At 38.3% G+C, this 21554-nt stretch overlaps 1 protein-coding gene across 1 annotated transcript in view; it reads right to left on the bottom strand.

Moving 5' to 3' along the window:
• The window catches only part of TRPC3 (transient receptor potential cation channel subfamily C member 3), a 1904470-nt gene that overhangs the window by 9271 nt on the left and 1873645 nt on the right, over positions 1 to 21554 (bottom strand). Inside the window, exon 11 of the mRNA XM_044061528.1 lies at positions 10937 to 11012. Coding sequence (XP_043917463.1) covers positions 10937 to 11012 — 76 coding nt within the window. The remainder of the gene's footprint in view (positions 1 to 10936; positions 11013 to 21554) is intronic.

Below are 21554 nucleotides of genomic sequence, written 5' to 3'. Positions count from 1 at the left end.
ATTCACAGTGACGATCTAGCAAACTAAATATAGTTACAGTTGAATGGCTGGAATAGAGAAGTTATAGAGTTAAAGTAGGAGAAGTAATAGCGGTAGAGATATATTTAATTCCTAATCTCCTGCCATATCCCATGTAAGTCCTCTTACCACTTCTTAACCCCCTGTCCATATCTCATGTATGTCCGCTTCCAACTTTATGTCCATATCCTATATTTGTCTTCCTCCCAACTACCTGTCCATACTCATGTATGTCCATTTGATACCCCCTGTCCATATCCCGTGAGTGTCTACTTTTCAACCCCTCTCCATATCCCACATATGTTCAGAAGCTTTGACATTTGATAAACCGACGTGTGTCTTTCCCAGGTCACTTGCACTGACCTCTTGTGAAATGTCAGCTGAATGAAAGAAAAGCTGTACATGCTTCTTATCAGAAAAATTAAAGTAAAAACTATTTACATTATTCCACGTCTTTTCTGTTTTAAACATGTCATACTGATGTATAAACATTCAGTATAACCAATGGTTCCAAAGAAACCACATTAATAAAATATTCATTGCAAGTATAAATGTCCTGCACTGTTATTTGTATATTTTTTTAACAATTTTAATGACACATAATTACCATTAGATTCATGATGCTCATCATTGTTAATGACTTAAATGATGCTTTCCATTCACTGATTGATGGTGTAGCATTTGACTTTTTCTGAATAATAATATTTTTGGATACTTTTCTATCTTATTTACCCATTGAAGCAAATGAATCTACGTTTACAACTTTTGATGTTGAAATTTCTACACTCTACAGCACCGTGTCCCCCTGGTGTTGTGTTTCTTGGTTTGGGGCAGACATCTCTGCATACAGTACATCATTGTTCTATGTGTCTTCAGTACCCATTTCATCTCATTTTTCTAAACAATCCATCACATCAAAGATGTCAGTGCCTGCAGCTTTGCAGTGACATGCAATGTCAAGTCTTTCACAGGTAATTCAGCTGTTGCATCTCAATAAACTACAGTATTGGCAGTCCCACTGTCATTCTAAGCATTACATATTGCAGAAATAGAACTCTCCCTTGTTCTAATTGTAAATCCATTTCTTCCTCTCTGCATTCACCTTCATCATTTTTTCTGTCTGTCCAGTATCAACAAACGAAAAGAGTAGGGACATTTCTCTGGTGTCCTACCTTAGCAGCAAATATATAAATAAAAAGCTAACACAGTTCACAGAAAATTCCAGGTGAAATAGAACTTTCATTGTCAAAGACTTTTTCAGACCGGTACTAAAACTAACAAACACTTACATGAAGCAGACCACATATAAAAATGTTTGACCAGTGAACAAGTGTCTGTTTAAAATGTATTCCGCTTGAACTCAGTCTGGGACTTGGAACACTACTCTCCAGTATAAAACTACTCTTGTAAAATTATTGAAACATATCAGTGGGATCATAAACTACTGATAAATTAAATAAATAATGTATCAGTTTCTTCAGTTTCTCATTACTAAATCTTCTGTTTTTCAGAACCCCCTTAAAATTCATATTGTCATTAAGATTCACAGGAATGTAAGCATTACATAAATATGTCATTTATATTCTTTACAGTCCAGTAACCCCCCCCCCCCCCGAATGGATCTATTTTAGTAATTGGAGTCCCAACTGCTTGAGTTCCACCAAGTAGCATATGCAATCAATAGTGTGGTAAAATAAAACATTTTATTTCCCCAGAGGCAAGCCACTTCTACATTCAATGACATGGGATCTCTGTCTCCACATCTTTGATCTCTAAATATAGGCTCTGAGGTTAAACTGACTTGTAGAAAGCATGTTTAGAGGCCAAGACTGTATATTAAAGCATCTCACACTGGAATACACAAATGAACATTCAGCTGCAAACAATGGAGCTGCAAGCAGCTGGAACTCAAGCGAGTAAAAGACAACCTCCTCAAGGCTCCCATTTCTCCCCCTGTCCCATCTTACCTTGCTTATCTATTACATAAAACACAAACTTCACTCTATGTGAATGTCTTTCAACTTCTTAGCACAAAAAAAAAAAATCTGGACTAAGCCAAAAATAATGAGGGGACAAAGGCCAAAAAATCAGGAACAGGTTTTATGTACTGTTCTTATAAACTTAGAAAGTTGTCAGAATGACAGGCTTTGTTTTAGCATGCATTTTCTAAGAAAGAGATACTGGATTTGTGTAATCTCAGTTCTCAGCTTGCCAGGCACTCCATGCAGTGTAGCTGTGCTGCAGTAAATACAGCTACCATGTGATCTGTGGTTAAAGACATGCCTAGTTGAGGAGTAGAGAATGCAAAGGCAGGCTCATCTCTGGAACCCCTGCACAGGAGGAGTTCAAAAAGCAAGGGGGAAAAGGGAAAACCATGCAGTCCTTTAAGAACCTCGTTTACTCCCCTTTGCCTTGATATGTCAAGAGCTATCCCAGCAAAACGTTGGTTATTTTCTTCTAAATAGGGCAAAAGCAAAACCCAGACAGGGAAGAAGGTAAAATTCTCAAAGAGAACATTAACCTGCCCAAGCAACAAGGACCGCCGAAGCTGAAACGCAAACAAACACCAGTCACAACCAAAGTGACACATAGCTCACAACACCAGTGTGCCACCCAACAACAGCCCCTAAGGCAAGACAATGTGCCCAACACTTTAGTCATAGGTGACTCTATAGTCAGGCACACTGATGTCCCACTCACCAGGCTGAACAAGGAGAAAATTATAGTCAGCAACCTGTCGGGTGCCAGGATCCGCCACATAATGCATGCACTTAAGTCACTCCACAACAAGTACAAATATGACTCTGTCATTGTCTATGCTGGAGTGAATGACTTGAGACGTACCTCCCTCGACTACATGAAAAGAGACATGTGGCCCAGGCACGTATGACCCTAGCCCTGAGTAGTATCCTGCCTTCGCCCAGAATGATACCACAGTATAAGGACAAAATGATTGACTTCAACAATTGGCTAAGCTTCTGGTGTCATTCAAAGGGGATCCAGTATCTGTCTGCCTGGGAAGACATGATCGACAAACCATGATGCCTTGCCAGAGATGGTCTGCACCTGTCACCCCTGGGATTCAGGTTACTGGCTAAAGCTCTTGCCACTCCTATAGTGCCTTTTTTAGGCAAGGTTCAACGGACAAAATCGCCACCATAACTGATACAAGCATGCAAAATCTGAAGGTAATTCTACTCAATGCTAGAAGTCTAAACCTCAAAATGCACTCTCTCGAGGCACTCCTAAACATGGAGAACATCAATATCTGTGCAGTAACTGAGACCTGGTTCAAGGCTCCAGAGAGCACCCCTGCAATACCAGGCTACAACACTTACCACACTTTTCGGCCACAAAACCAAGACCGAAACACTAAAGGTGGAGGAGTATCCATATTCACCAAGGATATTCACACCTCCAGGCTAGTTGCCCAACACAATGCATCTGAAATTCTCCAGGTGCAACTAACACTAGGTAAGACTGCAATCCAAATTGTAGCTTGCTACAGATCCCCCACCATGCCCCAAGATTCTTACTACACCTTTCTAAACATACTGGAAAATATTAAGATACAACCAAACACCCTAATACTGGGTGATTTCAACTACCCTACCATTAACTGGGAAAACTACTCGGGTACCAACTCCTTTTCCCAACGGTTCTTGGAATTCATAAATTCCAACACTCTGGATCAACTAATCCATTGTCCCACCAGGGGCTCCAATATCCTAGACCTGGTCATTACCAACATGGGAGATAGATGCTCCACACCAGTGGTCACCCCCTCATTGGTCAGGTCTAACCATAAGCAAATCACTTTTGACATCAACATCCCACCCCCATACCCCAGTAAGGAAACCTCCTTAAAAAAACTTCTCCAAAGCCAACTTCATGCTACTGAAGTCAGAAGTGACAAACTTCATGACACCCATGCAGACGGGATCTGAAAGTTCGACTGCAGAATCCTACACTAAGGCACTGTACGAGCACATCCATTCATGAATGAATCGTGCCATCCCAAATAGAACCAAGATGCTCACCTCCAAAAAAAGGAAGCCAATCTGGTGGTCCCCTGCTATAAACAAACTATACAACAGAAGGAAGAAACTGTTGCAGAAAAGAGGAAAATCCCAGGATGCAAAAAAACTTCCTCACCAGCCTCAGTAAGAAGCTGAGATCCCTCATAAAATCCTCCAAAGATAGTTACGAAAATAAAATTGCCAAAGATTCCAAAGACAACTACAAGGCATTCTATAGTTATTTTAAAAATCTAAATGGCAATGCGTAGATCTGCTCTGAGCTTCAGCAGAATGGCATTAAATATACTGATCCCAAGGATATTGCCAATATCCTGGCAGATTGATTTAGTGCCAACTTCACCCCCCCCTCACCCCTTAAAGGGCCCATCTCAATACCAAAAGATTTCCAAATTCCAGTAATTACGGCCACACAGGTAGAAACCACACTCTCCAAAGCTAAGAATACAGCATCCATGGGACCAGATGACATCCCAGGCTGTGTACTACATGAACTACAAAATTAACTGGCACCTCACCTAAGTGTCATGTTTAATCATAGCCTCACCTCAGGCTTCGTGCCCACTGAGTGGCGCACAGCTACAGTTATCCCACTCCACAAGGGGGGATCCACCTTGGATCCTGGGAACTACCATCCCATCCGTCTGATGAGCCTGATCTGCAAGGGCATGGAACGCATTATCATGGAACTTATAAACAAAGACATTGGCAACCTTCAAACACTGGACCCCACCCAGTTTGGGTTTGTGAAGGGCCATTCTTGTCTCCTGAACCTGACTGACTTCTTTGAATCAGTCTCCAGAGCTGTGGATGAGGGTAAGGTAGTCCACACAGCCTATTTGGACCTCGCCAAGACCTTCGACACCATCCCCAACTCTGGAATCATAGATAAACTTACTAAGCTGGGCATAAATCCCTACGTCACTCGATGGGTTGCCAACTGTCTTACTGACAGAACCCAGACTGTAAAAGTAGCCGACTCCAAATCCAGCTCCAGACAAGTGACAAGTGGAGTACCTCAGGGTTCAGTCCTGGGACCACTCTTGTTTGGCATCTACTTCTCTGAAGTACAGGCCAACACTAAGGGACTCTGGCTAACAAAGTTTGCAGATGACTGCAAACTGGGAGCCATTATGGAATCCCCAAACAATGTGGATATTCTACAAAAGGGCCTTACAGAAACAGATGCCTGGTGCCAGAGCCATGGGCTCAAGCTTAATGCCAAGAAATGTATAGTTATCCCCTTTGAAAAAAAACATGTACCCATGAATTACCACATAGGTGGCAGTACACTAAACATCGAAACTGTGATGAGAGACTTAGGGACACAGGTGGACAGTGGTCTCACGTTTGATAACCACATCGCCACAACAGTCAAGAAATCCTTCTATGTGGCACACCTCATCACTAAGGGCTTTTCATCCAGAAAAAAGGAGGTCATTGTCCCACTGTACTCATCCCTCATTAGACCCATTATAGAGTATAATGCCCCATTTGGATTGTACCTCACAAGACATCTGCAATAGCTGGAAAGGCCACAGAAATACCTCACTAAAAGAATCACATGCCATATGCTGACCATCTAAAAAAACTCCAGCTATACTCTGTGGCATATCGTTTACTCAGAGGCGATCTCTACTTAACATACAAGGCCATGTCAAACCCTGAGCTGTTGGACATGCTCCACTTAAAGATTTCCCAATCCCTCAGAGCCACACGGTCCAGGGATCTAAACCTTGTCATCACAATGAACAAAACATGCTGGAGGGATAGGTTCCTGACCCAGAGACTCCCCATACTCTGGAATAGACTGCCCATACATGTCAAGCAGAGCGCTTCCTTGGCCCTCTTCAAAAGGAACCTTGATGATTGGATGGGAGATAGGAAATTCACCCCAGGGATCATGTCAGTTACCCTGCAAAGTAAATATTGTGGGAAGAAATATCCAGGGAATTGTTATGGCTAGGCTTGTATTGGCCCTAGGGCCGATAGCCTAGTACCAACCTATGAACCTATAAGAAGTGACAAACTGACTAGAGACAAAGATCTGGGGAGGGGGTCCCGGGAATAGAACACCAACAGGAAGCAGCTATGACTGTCTTCAGCAACAACCTCCTACTCCCCAAAAATCCAACATCAACCCCCTTGCACCCTTTCCTTTATTGCCACCCTCAGACAACCTAGGCGGCATGCTGGCTCATTTTGCAGACCAATGAAAAATCATTTTCCAGGGTAAGTCGGACTTGCAGGTCATACGGTTAGACTACAGGTTACAGTTTCTAAATACTCCAAGATTTTTAGTTATTCTAACCACACCCAGAGAACAACTACGCCTGATGTTACAACGGTTGTACAGTATTATGCCACAGAGTGCCATTGAACTGTTGCCAAAAAAAGTCAAAGTAAGAGGATTTTACTGAAGACTTTTTCTCATCACAAGAAAATAAGGATTTTTGGGGACCCATACAAGACTTGTCAAGGCTGAACAGATACTTGCTATTCTATTTTTCAGTTTACATCCTTGCCATCTGGCTTCTGTACTGCACCCAAGCTCTTTACAGATGTTTTCAGATGAAGTGTTACAGAAAATCCTATATCGGTAAGTGGAAAAGTTTCTCCCATTAGTGTCTCAAATGAGAACTGGACACAAATCAGGATCAGATGTCCATGGTCCTCACCTGTCAGACCTTTCTTAGAACAGACCTGTCAGATGCATTTACCGAGGTACATGTATCAGCTATATCTGCTTGTTTGTCACTGTAGCCCCCTGTGCTCTCACAGCTGTCGGTGAAACAGTTCCTGAAAAGGGTCCTTTACCTGAGGACCCCAAAAGAGAAACAATGCCACCTTGAGGTGTCCATTTTGTTTTAGAAAAATTAAACTTACCACCCTTTGATTCAGTTGCTTTTATCCTCATCATGCTGATATCCTGGAAGGCTGCTCTGTTGGTAACCCTGACCTCAACTAGATGGATCTGTGAACGTAGGTCTGTCATGTGTAGGAGGCCCTTCATATTTTTCCATAAAGACAAAGTCATCCTGTGTTCAAATCCCAAATGGTTGCTGCACTCCCCTTAATTCAGGCAATACATCTACTAGTGCTTTTTCCTTCCTAAGGAACAGGGGGTAAGAATTTTGTATTCCTTTGATGTGTTTAGACAATTCAGATTTTATTTGGATAGAATTAAAGAAAGCAGAAAGTCAGACTAGCTTTTGCAAAGGTAAGCCTGTCAAAACACAAACAAACTATTTCTAAGTGACTTTCAAACAGTATCACTTTTTATTACCTGCACCATGGGAAGCAAATACCTGCAAGGGTAAGAACTCATTCTACTTGGATTATGACTGCTATCACAGCTTTTTTTAGGAGGGATTCTCTACCTAGGTTATTCTAGAAGCTCCCAGCTGATCTTCTGAAAACATTTTTGCTGAAAACTACGCCTAAGGAAAAAGGAACCTTGTCCATTGCCAAGGCAGGCTTTGCCTCAGTCATCCTGCAGGGTCTTTGCTCCTGTTTATGGTCGGTTATCCACTATTGCTTAGAGTTGAGATTCAGCCAGAGACTTAGTACTGTATCAATGAACTATGAATAACATGGTATAGTTGTGTTAAAAACTTACCATATTGTAAACAATTGAGTAGAGTCATTGTTGCAGTACCAGTTCCCTTTCTGCATCTCCTCTCTCTTGACCATTGTCCTGGGGTTTGGGTGGGTATCAAGTTCAATATTCCTTTTTCTCCCTTCTCTTGATATCCCTCATACACCTGTTGTCACTGGGACTGGATCAACCTTGGATAGGTCATGCTGTTGATCTATGTAGCTGCAGCTTGTAGGATTAGGAAAGAAAGACCTGAAAATGGCACCAGAGCATTATCCTTTATACCACCAGTGTTCCAGTGTAGTAAGGACAGGGAGGCTAGTGGAACAAGAGAGGGAAGTGGAACTCTGCTGTCTGGGATGACATTTGGGCTCCTGCAGACAGCAAGCACAAGAATCAGTACAACAACAGTGAATCTACTTGAACATCTACATTTATAGTAAGTTTCTAACACAGCTATACTTTATAATCATCGGTAAGAACACATCATGGACTCTCAGGAGCTGTGCAAAGTCCCTAAAGTTGGAAGAGACTGGACTGGAAATGAATGCAGCGCAATATAGAAACACGACCTTGAATACAGAGACGCCACAACCTATTTTAAACTTACCAGGGTTATTTTCTTGTTACTTGTCTGTAGGTGAGAGGAAAAGCTATGCAGTACATGGAGCTCACTGACTATTCTCCAGAATTGTGAAAAATGCAACCTTGATATGCATCTCAGTGGCATCAGAGAGGTGTGTAGCAAGTTTTGTTATGCATACCTCCAAGCAATAATGCTATAATCTCATGTTAGAGCACATGTATTGCCACCACAGAGAAGCAACAAGAACCTTAAACAGCCTTTAAAATCTGTAACATTTTTTCACTGCCACACATAAAGGCAGACTGAAGTGTTTAACACTTTTTCAAGCTGTCAGCTTGTCACAGGGACACATCTTTTGGCCACTGTTTGTGTGGCAGTACTAAGGCCTATATTATCCATTTACTGCTATCAAAGCTGTAAAACACTTCATGCTATTACATTTTTTTCTATAGCAGAAGTACATCTGAGCAGCTGAAGCTCCATGTACTATAAAGAAGTATGATCCAGGTTTTCTGTCCTTAACTAACTAGTTAGACACTCTCGACATGGATTCCAGCATTATAAATAGTGAAACTCTTCAGTCAAATTTCTTGACGTGTGTCTTGTACACATAATAACTCAGTTATGACTGGGGACCTAATCATAATCTTGACCAATAAGGAAGCATAAGGAGTGAAGTTTATATATGCCTAGAAGCCTTGCATTCTTACAGCGAAGAAAATCCTATATATTGCTTTATGATGGCCACTTGGAAGAGTGCAGATATTAGCCAACACGCGAGGACTTGGTCAAGCATGGGCTGGGATAATAAGGTACACACACACGCATATTAATAACATAAGGAATATGTGATAACCCTTTTGGGATTAAATATACTGCTGTTACTTTAAACACACATCTCTATATAAATAGATATAGAGTAAATGTAGATGTAGATTTATAAATATAGATATAAATAGGTACAGATTAAATACAGATACAGATTTATAACTAGATGTAGCTATATAATATAGATACTTATGTATGTATCGATAGAATTATACGTTTATTCATTGTTAATTTTTTTTTTGCAAAACAGTATTAGCCTGTATATTCAGAATTAAATATAACCTTTCCCAGAAAATGAACCTGACATTTCATAGGTTCATAGGTAAGCTGCCCTTGCAGGCCATTTTAAGCCTAACCAGTTTCCCTTCTGCGCTTGAAATAACCTATTCCGTTAGGTATAGTTTGGCCTTACCCATGTCATGGTCAATAAGTATATATTACTCCTAATGAGAATAACTGTGATCACACCATAGATAATTTGAGGGTACCTATGCCTGGGATAAAACATTTAGGAGCTGCCTCTCTCCATTACTAGTACAGGGGCAGTCCTGGGGTATATTTTCTGTTTCCCATCCATAGATCCAAGTTGCACTTGAATATGGACAAGGATGAAATTTGTTTTTTGTGAATGGGGAGACTGTTCCACAGCAGTGGTATCCTCTGCAAGATATTCCTTTCCCTACAAACCATATTACTTCTAGAAGCATCATATCTATTGATACTTGGCCCTCCAATGTTCAACTTTTATTTAACCCTAAAAAAACGATCCCTTGCTCTTTACTCCCAAAACTCTTGCCTATGAGAAAAATAACTTCAAGGTCTATTCATTTCATATTTTATAGCTTCATCTGAAAATGTTTCCTATTCAGCATTGTCTCTATCCCTTATCAGAATTACCCAAAATATCTCACTAATACTACTTACATAAATTGATACTTTTGGAACTACTTAGCAAAATGTTGGTGAAACTATCAGATAATTTGACATGGTTCCTACAGCAACATGTCTGAAAAAAATTGCCACTGAGAGAGAGGAGACACACACAAAATTAAATAAAATGGGCATACATACAAACATTTTCCCACTGTCTTCAGAACCTGTTTACTGTATTTTTATTGTTCTTTTCCTTCTATCTTAGAAGTTAATACCTAAATAATTTCAAAAATAATTTTCCATCACAAGACATGAGCCAGAATTTTCACTAAAGTTGGATTTATGCATAGCAGCATTATTGGTCTACAAGTATGTCTATGTAACATATATAACGTGTGTATAATTTTTTTACACAGTTACAGCAGGTAAAGTCGCACTTACACACACACACACACACACACACACACACACACACACACACACACACACACACACACACACACACACACACACACTCACACACACACACACACACACACACCTTTAATCTGTAGTTTCATTAAGGCAGACATATGCCCACCCATTTTTCTGAAATATAACTATACAGCTAATTTGTTAACTTTTTTTTGCTGTAGGGAAAATGTATTTTATATTTTTAAGAATATTTAAACCAGGAGGCAGAAGTGATAAAAATATGCTAACAACAGGATAAACGTTTCACACTAAATCTAGATGCTATTTTCTGATGGTATGCTCATTTGGACCAGATATGTAGGCTGGAATTAAGATGCAGTATTTCTGACAAGTGTGCAACATTTGTTACAGCTGCTTGCACTTCTCAGGTTCTCTTAGCATCTTTTCTCATAATGGAAGAAAAGCCTTCTGTCTGTCTTGGATACATGATGCAAATTGGTTCTCACAAAACATATTGCTACCAATAATAGATGGGTTGACAGATGTTGCAGTTTTAATACCAGATTCCATTACAGCACTTACCTTCATTAACTTCATCATTTTCTCTGTCAACTTGTGCTTTGAGAACATAGCGTTTTATGAGTCGTTTCATTATTTGCTGTATAAAAAAAGTAAATAGGGATATAAAAGCCACATTTACCATTGATGGTATTTTTGATTTTTTTTAGCCATTTTGTCTACTTAAAGAAAAATATGTCTGTAGCTCTAATGCAGTGGTGAACAAAGCTGAAAATAAACATTAATTAAGACCATTAAAGCTGACTGCAAGCAGACAGCATTAAGATAAAAATAAATCAGCTCACAAAACTATTGTATACACTTACTCAACCCTATATGTGAGGAAACCAGCAGCATTACAATAACAAAACGTGTTTTAATACCAGTTTCATTTGTAGTCAAGAATTATATTAGTTGGATGTGCAGTGAAAAAGAATGTCCTGGTCCAGTACAAGCCCACAGTGTAACTTTTGGCAGCAGATCTTTGTGGTATTATTAAAGTCTTAATTTCAAATCTAGCTGTTGTAAAGATTAAGACACACCATCTAAGTTCACAAAAAGAAAGGATGGGCAATAGTTGATTGACAGGTGGTTGCAGCTTGAATGACAGGTATTCCAGTTGCTGTCTTGTAAATAAACCATAGTAAATGAAGGATTCTCAGGAGGGCAAGGGTGTAGCCAGGCATATTCTTTTTACTCTACTGAGTACATTTTTTTTCCAGCATCACATCAAAATGGCTTTTTTCAGGTCATATTATGTCAACAACTGTCAAAATAAATGCCTCCAACAGGTGCAATATTGCTAGTCTAAAACAATATCTTTAATAAGGGCAATAATCGGATGGTGCAGTGGTGCAGCAGTAGCGTTGTCACCTTCATAGCAAGAGGTTCTCCAGTTCGATTCTTGGCTGGGGTGCCTTCTGTACAGAGTCTGCATGTCCTCCCTGCATTTGTATCGGTTTTCTCTTGGTGCTTTGCTTCCTCCCACATTACAAAAACATGCTTCTGGAGCATTTCTCCCTGGGCCTCCACTGAAAATTAGCTTCATTCCAAGTTGGACTTTCCTAGTAAACAAATGTTAAATAAATCAATAGTTTTAGGGGGAACAGCTGAAAATAAATGTTACTTACATTTATTAAGTGCTTGGGGAGGCAGCATTTTGAGAAGTTACACTTTTTAAGGGATAGATTTCCATGGAGGGATAGCACTAAGAGCTTATGAGTACAAAATGGAAATTGCTTGCTACACCCCTGAAGGAGGGCCACCACACTCCGAGGGTGGCATAATGGTTAAGGTGTTTGCCTTATAGACACAAGGTACAGGGTTTGATCCTTACAGGGGGTAATTGGATAGGCTTAAAATAACCCACAAGGCAGTTCGCCTAGTACTAATCTATGAATCCTCCTGCCAACCTGAACATTTACTTTAAAACACAGAATTTATCATCGGCAGGATGCCATTACAGAAAAGTAGGTACAAGATGAGACATATCGGGTGCTTGTTTGTTTTCATTACTTACAAAGAGCTTTGCAAAATGTTAGATGCTTGCTGAGGTTATTTTTTTCTCAAAGATCTTTGTAGATTGTTTTACAGTTGTTGAGATTCATTTGTATTAACTACATAGACCTTTGCAAATATATCCTGTTATGCCTGCATATATCATGTATATATATGTATATCATATATATTTAATAATGTATTTTGAAGTAATACAACCTGTTTCTGTTTCCCTGTGCTTATATTGTTCTCTTTAAGAGCACAGAAACAAGTTTGCTTTTGTTGAAGTAGACATCACTGGCAGGGTTTTCTGCTGCTCAGCTCGTGTGTCCTAATCTTTACAATCAGCTCAAGTCCTAGCTGTTTCATTCACTTCTCACACTTTCTGCTGTGTCTAAAATACCTATCCCTTTAACTTGTGTGCAGTTGTCATACAGAATCTTAACGTGACTGAAGGCTGAAGAAGTGCTGTATTAATTTCTTTCTTTATGAAAAAAATAAATAAATAAAAATTAGATTCCAGTTTTCCTTTCAGAATGTGTTTTGAGACACAGACTACTAACAAAAAAAAAAAAAATCAGAAGTTTTTTCCACCCATCTGATATGAGCCAGTGCATTTTTTCCATGGCCCAGTATTATTGGATCAAGCATGCCCTATTGCGACCATTAGCGAAGTATGCAACCTATCTGTTGTTTCTCTCCTCTTCCTCTTTCTGTGATTCTACACATCGACTACCATTCACCTCCTCCATGCCATGAGTGTCGCCCCTCTGTATCCATCTATGCAGTACAGTTGAACAATATTTTTTGCCAAGGTATCACATCAGTCCACCTATTTAAATGAAGCAACATTCTTTGTAACACACGTTTACAGTTCTGCAAACTAAAGCAAAATCCATGTTATCATCTTTGCCTACAGCTGCATCAGACAGCTGGTTTATTACTTTAACTATTAAATTCCAGCAGAACCTAGACAGAGCATGAGAAAAAAACATCACTCAATGTCCTGTCCATTGACACTTTAGTTATATCAACAGGTAAGGCTAATGAAAATTTATGTTAGCACAGATTTTGCTTCTTTTTCAGTAGAGCAGCACTAAGAATATATATATATTTTAAACAAGAAACACCTTAATTAAACAATCATGTTTGACATAGACAGTCATACATTTATATAAATGAAAACAAACCATATTGACATAATTTTAGTTGCAAACATTATACGTCACAAATCATGCTGATATAACTGTAGTTGCAAACATTATACATCACTTAGAATCTATTCAGTCATTGTCAGTCAAACATTACATAGCTCATTCAAATCATCCCTTCATTTAAAACTCGTTCCTCCTCTGCTTGTAATGTTCCCACAATTCCCATTTTTTTCCTATATAATTTGCTCCTACCCTTTTCTAAAGATCCCATTTCCAGTTGTTTTATCTGTGTTACTATATTCATTACTTCTAGTAAAGTTGGTTCAGACTTTGATTTCCATTGTCTAGTAATTGCTTTTTTTGGCAGCCACAATAATTAGACCCAGCAAGGCCTTACTATGTCTAGACAATTCCAATTCTGTATCATAGCTCAAAAAATCATTTCCTTAGTTACATCAATTTGCTCACCCAGTATCTCTGACAGAGCAGTCTGCAGGGAATCTGTAAAGTCTGTCAACTCATTACACTCCCAGAAAATATGTTCCCTTTTAACTCTTGCTTCCCCATTACACCTCCAACATTTGCTGTCTACCTGAAGGAAAAATCTTTGGAGTCTGCTTGGGGTATAAAAATACCTATGTAAACATTTCCAAGCAAAGATCCTAAATCTTCTAGACTTTGTTGCATATTTTGAATATATATATATATATATATATATATATATATATATATATATATATATATATATATATATCCCATTGTTTCTTTGTGATTTGCTTATCCAGTCTTGCTCCCCAATCCTTTCTAACATTCTCTGATTAATTCTTAGTTATAAAACAATATTTTGTATGCTCTATTAATTGTTCCTGTTTTAACAGCAGCTTCTGTACCAGTGCTGGTCTTTCACTTAGGATCCCCCTAGGTCTTTCTTTTTGCCTATACTCTGATAATCAGTCCTTGATAGAGAAGGCAATCTCTGTCCTGCAGTCCAAAATAAATTCTTGGCCTCTTCCCATTCTATTACATTTCTTTCTCTAATTATTTGCAACCAATACCTTTACCAGTTTTCTCAAATAAAGTCCAGCCCCTCTTGCCTATTGTCTGTATCCCTAGTTGCAGTCATTCATATCAGCAGAATCTCCTTTCTCCATTCCTGAGTTGGCTTAGTTCTTACAATACTTTCTGCTACTTTATAGATATAATATTCTGTATGGTTATTGTTATTCTCCTTAAGGAACTGCATCCAAAATTCCAGTCTCTCATTGTTTCTTCAGCTTCTCCCTTGTTTCTTAATCATCCCTTTCCACTTTGAATTATAGGTTTCTACTTGTGCTATGTATAGAAGCCTTACCTGTGTAGCTCTGAAATACTCCTTCAAATCTAGTAATCCCAAACTGCCTTATTCAATTGGAAAAATCAGCATATCCCACTTCAGTCTTGCCATCTTCCCCTCCCAGGTAAAATCTTTCATCCCTTTATTAATTGCTATCCACAACTTCTCCTCTGGTTGATAAAAATATGCCCGACGTGAATAAAACTAAAGGGAATAAAAACATTTTAACTGCTTGCATCTTGCTACCTATATCCATATAACACAGTTTTCAATTTCTCAGTTTTTGTATTATCTTCTGTTTGGTCGCTTTTTACATATACTTAACTGCCACACTGAAATCCTTTTTTAACCCATACTCCCTCCTAAGTGCTTCATTTTATCATGTCCCCATAAATATGGAGATTGCTGAACGAATTCATGTGTGGGTACATACTTTAGAGCTATTTCCTTTGTTTTAGCTTCATTAATTTTGTATCTGGAAAAGATTTGAAACTGTCTTAAAATGTTCCACAACACTGAAATGTCATTTTCTGGTTTTATTAGGTATAGAATAATATCATCTTCAAACAGAGCCAGCTTTTCTTGACTACCATACCAATTATATCCTTGAATTTCTGAGTCTCTTTTTTTTTTTTTTTTTTGCCAGTGGCTTTAAATATAGTCCATATAACAAAGGGAAAGAGGACATCCCTGCCTGGTTTCTCTGCTCAAACAGAAATTATCAGAGAGTAACCCACCCACTTTAATTTTCACCTCCGTTCCTTCATATATCCTCCTAATCAACCTTATAATTTTATCAGGGAATGCAAATGCTTCCATTGCCCTGCTCATAAACTCCCAGCTTAGTCTGTCAAATGCTTTCTCTGCATCAAGACCCACCAACAACAATGGCATTTTCTTAATTCAACTTTCTTCTGGATCATCAGTGTTCTTTTAATGTTGTCAAATGTTTGCCTCCCTTCCACAAAGCCACATTGATCCATGTCTATCTATTTTGGCATCACCTTTGCCATTCTTTTAGCCAATATAGACATGACCACTTTATAATCATGGTTTAGGAGTGAACTTGGCCTGTATGAAGCTGGATCTGATGGATCTTTAGGTATTACCGTTTCCACCACTTTCTTCCAGGAAGTCGGTGCTTCTCCTTCTCTTAAAATACTGTTAAAAAAAACCTTCCAGCTCTTTTCAGTTTTTACCTCCTAGCTTCCAAACTTCCACTGGAATACCATCTATTCCTGGGGACTTTCCTGTGTATTGATTATACATCACCATTTTTATCTCATCTCCTCCTATCCTAACTGTAATTGAGCCTAGTCTGCCTCTAACCTTGGCATATTTAATTCTTCCATAAACATTTCCATTTGTACCTTTTCTTGATCTCAATATTTTTCTGCTTTATACAAACTTTCATAAAATTTCCAAAATAGTTCTAGTACCTCTACAGGATCTCTTGTTATCTTCCTTGTTATAGGCTCTCTAAGCTTGGCTACAACCCTTCCTACTTTCTGTTGCCTGAGTCATTGCACTAAAAGTTTTTGTGCTCTGGCATTATTGTCCAAAAACAGTTGCTTAACAGCAGACTTTCTAAACTCATGCATATTTTCAAGGCAATCCCTTATTTTCTGCTTAGTACTCTGCGATTGTTCTGTGAGATTCCCCCTATTCTGCAAATCTTTAACATTTGTCAGTCCCTTTAAATGATTCTTGTTGCTTCTTAACCATCTCTCTCTTTCTTTTATTTCCACCCTATTTTTAAACTCCACTTCAGTTTTATCCCATTCCCTAGGTATATTTTCAGAAGAAATTTCTGTCTTCTCTAACATCTCCTGAATAATTTCTACTACCCATTCCTTAAATTCCTCTTTTTTTTACAGATAGGTGGGAAAGTACCAGTGCCTCATTTTATTTCATTACCCTGTGTTTTTATTTGAGTTATTATTGGCACATGATCTGAAATAGTTATTGGTTATGTATCAAAACATTTGATTAAATGCACATGTTCCTGTGAAATGTAAATTCTGTCTAGCCTAGCCCAGTTTTTATATCTTGTTGAATAATATGTAAATTCACTTCAAACTCCTATTACTGAATTCATATCTTACATGCCAAATATTGTCATAAAGTTCACCAGAAATCTACCCTCCTTTGTTATTTTTCCCTTCTGGGCCCTCCAGACACATCTTCCCTAGTACAAATCAAATTCCCGTCCCCATCTATAAGTAATTATCTTTGCTGAAAACTGATTATTTCTCCCAGAATTTTCTTAAGCTCCATTATAGCAGTTTTAGATGGAATATAAATACATTACAGGGTAATTCTCATCCCTTGCCAGTAGCCCCTTAAAACTACATTTCTACAATTATTATCTTTTTTATCCTATTCTATCACTATTGGAGCTCCTCTTGCAATGAATATAAGTATTCTTCTTTTCCTTTGTCTCAGGTGTTCCTCTGAATAACCATCCTGAAAAACTTTCTTTATCAAATTCACATGTTCAATTCTTTCCAAATGTGCCTCCTGTAGCACAACTATTTGCACTCCACATTTTTTAATATAGTTCACTACTCTTTGTTTTTTGTACATATCTGGAAGACCATTAACATTTAAAGATAATATCAAAAGGCTCATAATATTGAAAAGTTATTATTTACAACTTTTATTTATAACAGCTTTTTGTTAGGTATCTAGTTCCAGCTTTTGTAGTAAATGCACACACTAATGTTTGGTAGGTTGACCATATATACAGTTGCTTCTTGTCATATACATTTGAGCCTATGCCACATCTTACAAAACCTTTTGATTTATTGAAAGCCCTTAAAGAAAATATATATGCGAATACACCCAAAAAACCTAGTAACTTAATATTAACATACAAAACCATGTATGTATTCAAATACTGAAGTTTTACCTTCCTAATAGGAACAATTGTCGCAAACTGACAGCCACTTTTACAGACTTGGGTTAACCTAAAAGGAAGGTTATCCATGCTAAGACACATGGTACAGCCTGTGCTTCTACTAAGTGCTGTCTGATTTTATCATCTTTATTGCTGTCCCAGAAAGAAAATACTTGAATGCATTTGGAAAACATTATCTCCTAGCAATTGAAAGAAAGCCATTAAAAGAAAGAAGTATTCTGTTTTTATTACTCTTTATCAGATTGTCTCCATGGAGACATGGGAGCCAGACACAAGCTTGCTTTTACAAGTATTTATTTGCTAGAGGAGAACTTTATTGTATTCAGTGTTCCTTTTATTTATTTGCTTTCTCTTAAGCCTTAATCTAGTCATATCCCTGTGCAAGAATGAGAAAAAACACATACTTTTTTTTTACATTGCAGCCCCTTCATTTCTTAAAAATGAACAAGGAAAAAGAGAAAATAAGGAAAAAAAAACAGGGATGCCTGTTTACTTTAGTATCCCCATTACACTTGAAAATAACAGAGAAAACTTTACTTTATAACATGCAGATAGCATGCACTATACAATATTACTGTTAAGAATAAAAGTTTGTTTTACTTACAGTTAACTCTTTCCTTCCTCTTCACCTGTCTTGTGTGTTCCTCTACACATTGACATGAAAAAGGGCATATGCTTTAGAGTCCCCTACAAGTTTGACAAAGTAAAAAAATATTTCCAGGTTTTCTTGTTCTGTAATGTTTCACAAATATAATGCTTTATAATCCCACATTTATTTGTCAATTTCTGAATTGTTGGTTTTATTCCTGTTTATATACAGCTCCCAAATCCAGTTTCTGCTTCTTTTCCAATATACTCTCAGTTCTTCTAGTCAAATGTTGTGCTTATGTTTCTGTCTCGCAAGCATTTTCTGTTGAAACACTGGAAAATGTTTCACTGGCAGAGTCCCTCTGCGGTCTTTATTACCAGAAGAACAAGAAGCATACTCTCCTTCTGTTTCAAAGCTCACTATTTGTTGGACAAACTTTAGTATTTCCTCCTTAGCCTGTTCTGCATCAAAACATTATTTTGTCCCACCAGGAAAGAATATTTTGAAGATACCTGGCTACAGCAGTTTGAATCTCATGCCTGCTTCTTGACATTTCCTGACTAGTGGAATAAATGTACTCCTCATCTGCCTGGTGTACAGTGAGTAGTCATTTTCCACAAAAAACTCTAATGTCTCCCACTTTTAGTACTTTGTCCCTCTGCCACAGTTTTGTCAGAATCAACTCCTTCTGTTGGTAGCATTGCATCTTTACTATTAAAGGTCTAGGTTGTTTTCTCATGGCCTGGTTTGCAGCATACACACAATGTGCCCTTTCAATTAACAACTCCTGCTGTGGAATACCAGTCCAGTTGCTTATTTGTGCTTTAGTAAAATTAATGCAGTCCATTCCTTCCAGCTTCTCTGGTACAGCAGAAAATCTCAGGTTTTCCCTACGTGCTCTGTCCTCTAATTCTATTATATTTTGGAACATCTCTTCTTGACCAGTCTCATAGTGAGCCAGACTTTTCTTCATTTTGACCTGTGATTGTTGCAGTTGTATCACCTCATCTGAATATCTGTTTAAAGCTTCTTCAATTTTATCCAGCCTTTTGTTATTTGAGTTGATATACTTCATCAGTGTTTTGATTATTTTAATCAGCACTGAGTACATTTGACATATTTTTTCTCTAGGGTACTGGAAGTCATATCTTGCACCAAAGCTGGAGCTTGCACTGCTTTTTGCCGAACAGCTGCACAATTCTTCACAGTCAGTATTTTGTGCTCACCTTTTGTGGTTGATTTTTTTTCAGATTATCCAAATTTTTGTTTGCTGGCACCCAGGCAGTGCACTTACTAGCCAGTTACTGAAATTTACCCCCAAAATAACTTCACTGGCTCTCTCTTCTGAGTTTCTGTTTTCACACTGAGAGAGCTGAAATATATCTGTTACTCCATGTGCAGCCATCTTGGAAGTCGGCAATGCTAAGAATATTGTCATAAGAAACTGGAGTAGGTGCTAAGTATTGCTTAGTTGATTAAGTACATTATTCCTTAGGCTGACTGTTATAGTTTCAGTAATAAGCATCAATAAAACAAATGTCATGTAGCTTATTATTGTTTTTTGTATAAAAAGGAGAATGCTTATGTCCATTAACAAGTCATCTATAGTTTTATATTGTTTAAATAAAATGCTATCAAATAATACATTCTAATTTGTACTCACACACAAGGATATAGGGTCCAGTATTATGAAATGTGTTTCTAAGTTCAAAGATCAAAGCACTTTTTTATGTTGGCATGTTCTGACTTTCTATTATACCAAACACCATGGATGGGCGAAAGGTCAGTATTTTTATTCCTGTTCAGTGGGTTTATAGGTAAAATAATGCTGTTGGGAGACCAGTTTTGCCAACTACTTGTGGCTGGCATGTTTTAGGGACTTTACATAAACACTGTGGCAGATAAAATCACACTTTCTGTATAAAAAGATAGCATTCAGAAATGGATGAACCATAGAGCTACATCATGTCAAGTTTACTGCCATACTATGCTTTGGTATAAAGACTGTGTCTATCTGTTAATTGAGATATCTGTTTTGTTGTAAGTTAGGAGGGATAATGGAGTGAAATTTTCACCAAACCTATCCGCTGGTAGGTTTTCTATCTCTGTGGGGTCAGTGTGTGTTATACCCTTTGGGCACTAATTCTGCACATGTTGGGTCCTACCCTTTAGGTTATGTAAAAGGCCTTATGGTTATCCTTGGCTGTACTTGCTAAGTTTCTCTCAAAGGAGCCCTTGGAGGATTTGACAAGTTGTCTTATTTGCCTGTTGAGGCTAAGGAGGGTGCTTTTCCATTGTTGGGGCCTTGCCTTTGTTTTCTTGGACAGCAACTTTTTGCATTTATTGTAAAGTTTGTTGATGCTGGATGTCCACCATGGCAACTTGCTTTTACTTGGGGCTTTGGCATTGATTCTTTCTGGTATGGCAGAGTTTATACACTTATGCAAGTGATTGTACAGGGCTTTAGTTTAAGCTTTGGAGGAGTTACCACTCGCAGCTTGGAGTGGGCCTTGGAATACATTTATACCTTCACCTGGGAGGGTATACTTTGCCTTAGTGAAGTTTTTAGTCTGATTTGTCCCTGTGTGAGTTCTAGTGTTAGTGCGAGTTCAAAGATGTCTGATTTTGGTCAGTTTTAACTAATGAGGGTCCCACAGTTGTGCTAGTGCATCTGTTTGACATGTTGATGAGGACCAGATCCAGAATGTTTGTTCCCTTTGTCAGGGTATGGACAATTTGTTCCAGGGCATTTGAATTAACAAAGTCAGGGAACTTTTGCTCTAGTGAGGTAGAGCTAGTGTAGGTTTCCCATTTGATGGAGGGATACTTGAGATCTGCCATAACCAGTGTGTATTCAATAAAATTTGGATTGTCTCCAGTTTTGCCAAGTAGGCTTTGCGAGCATTGTGAGCCATGGAGGAGGATCTATATCTGGCTATGACTTAAATGGGGGTCTTACCTACTGTAACCTGGACCTGGAGTAACTCCTTGGAGTTGTCCAGTTTAACTAGATGGGAGGTGAATCTATATCTAATATAGATTGAAACACCACCTCTTTTGGTTTTCACATGTTCATTTTGCGGTCTAAAGGTTTGGAAGGCATTGTAGCCTTGCAAGGCTGGGGTACTCTCTGAGACCTTGAACCAGGT

Source organism: Protopterus annectens, chromosome 2.part0 (assembly GCF_019279795.1).
Source record: "Protopterus annectens isolate FY-2018-M chromosome 2.part0, PAN1.0, whole genome shotgun sequence".
Classification (NCBI taxonomy): domain Eukaryota; kingdom Metazoa; phylum Chordata; order Ceratodontiformes; family Protopteridae; genus Protopterus; species Protopterus annectens.
The sequence above is the reverse complement of the archived record's forward strand: the minus strand, read 5'-3'. Positions and strand labels throughout refer to the sequence as shown.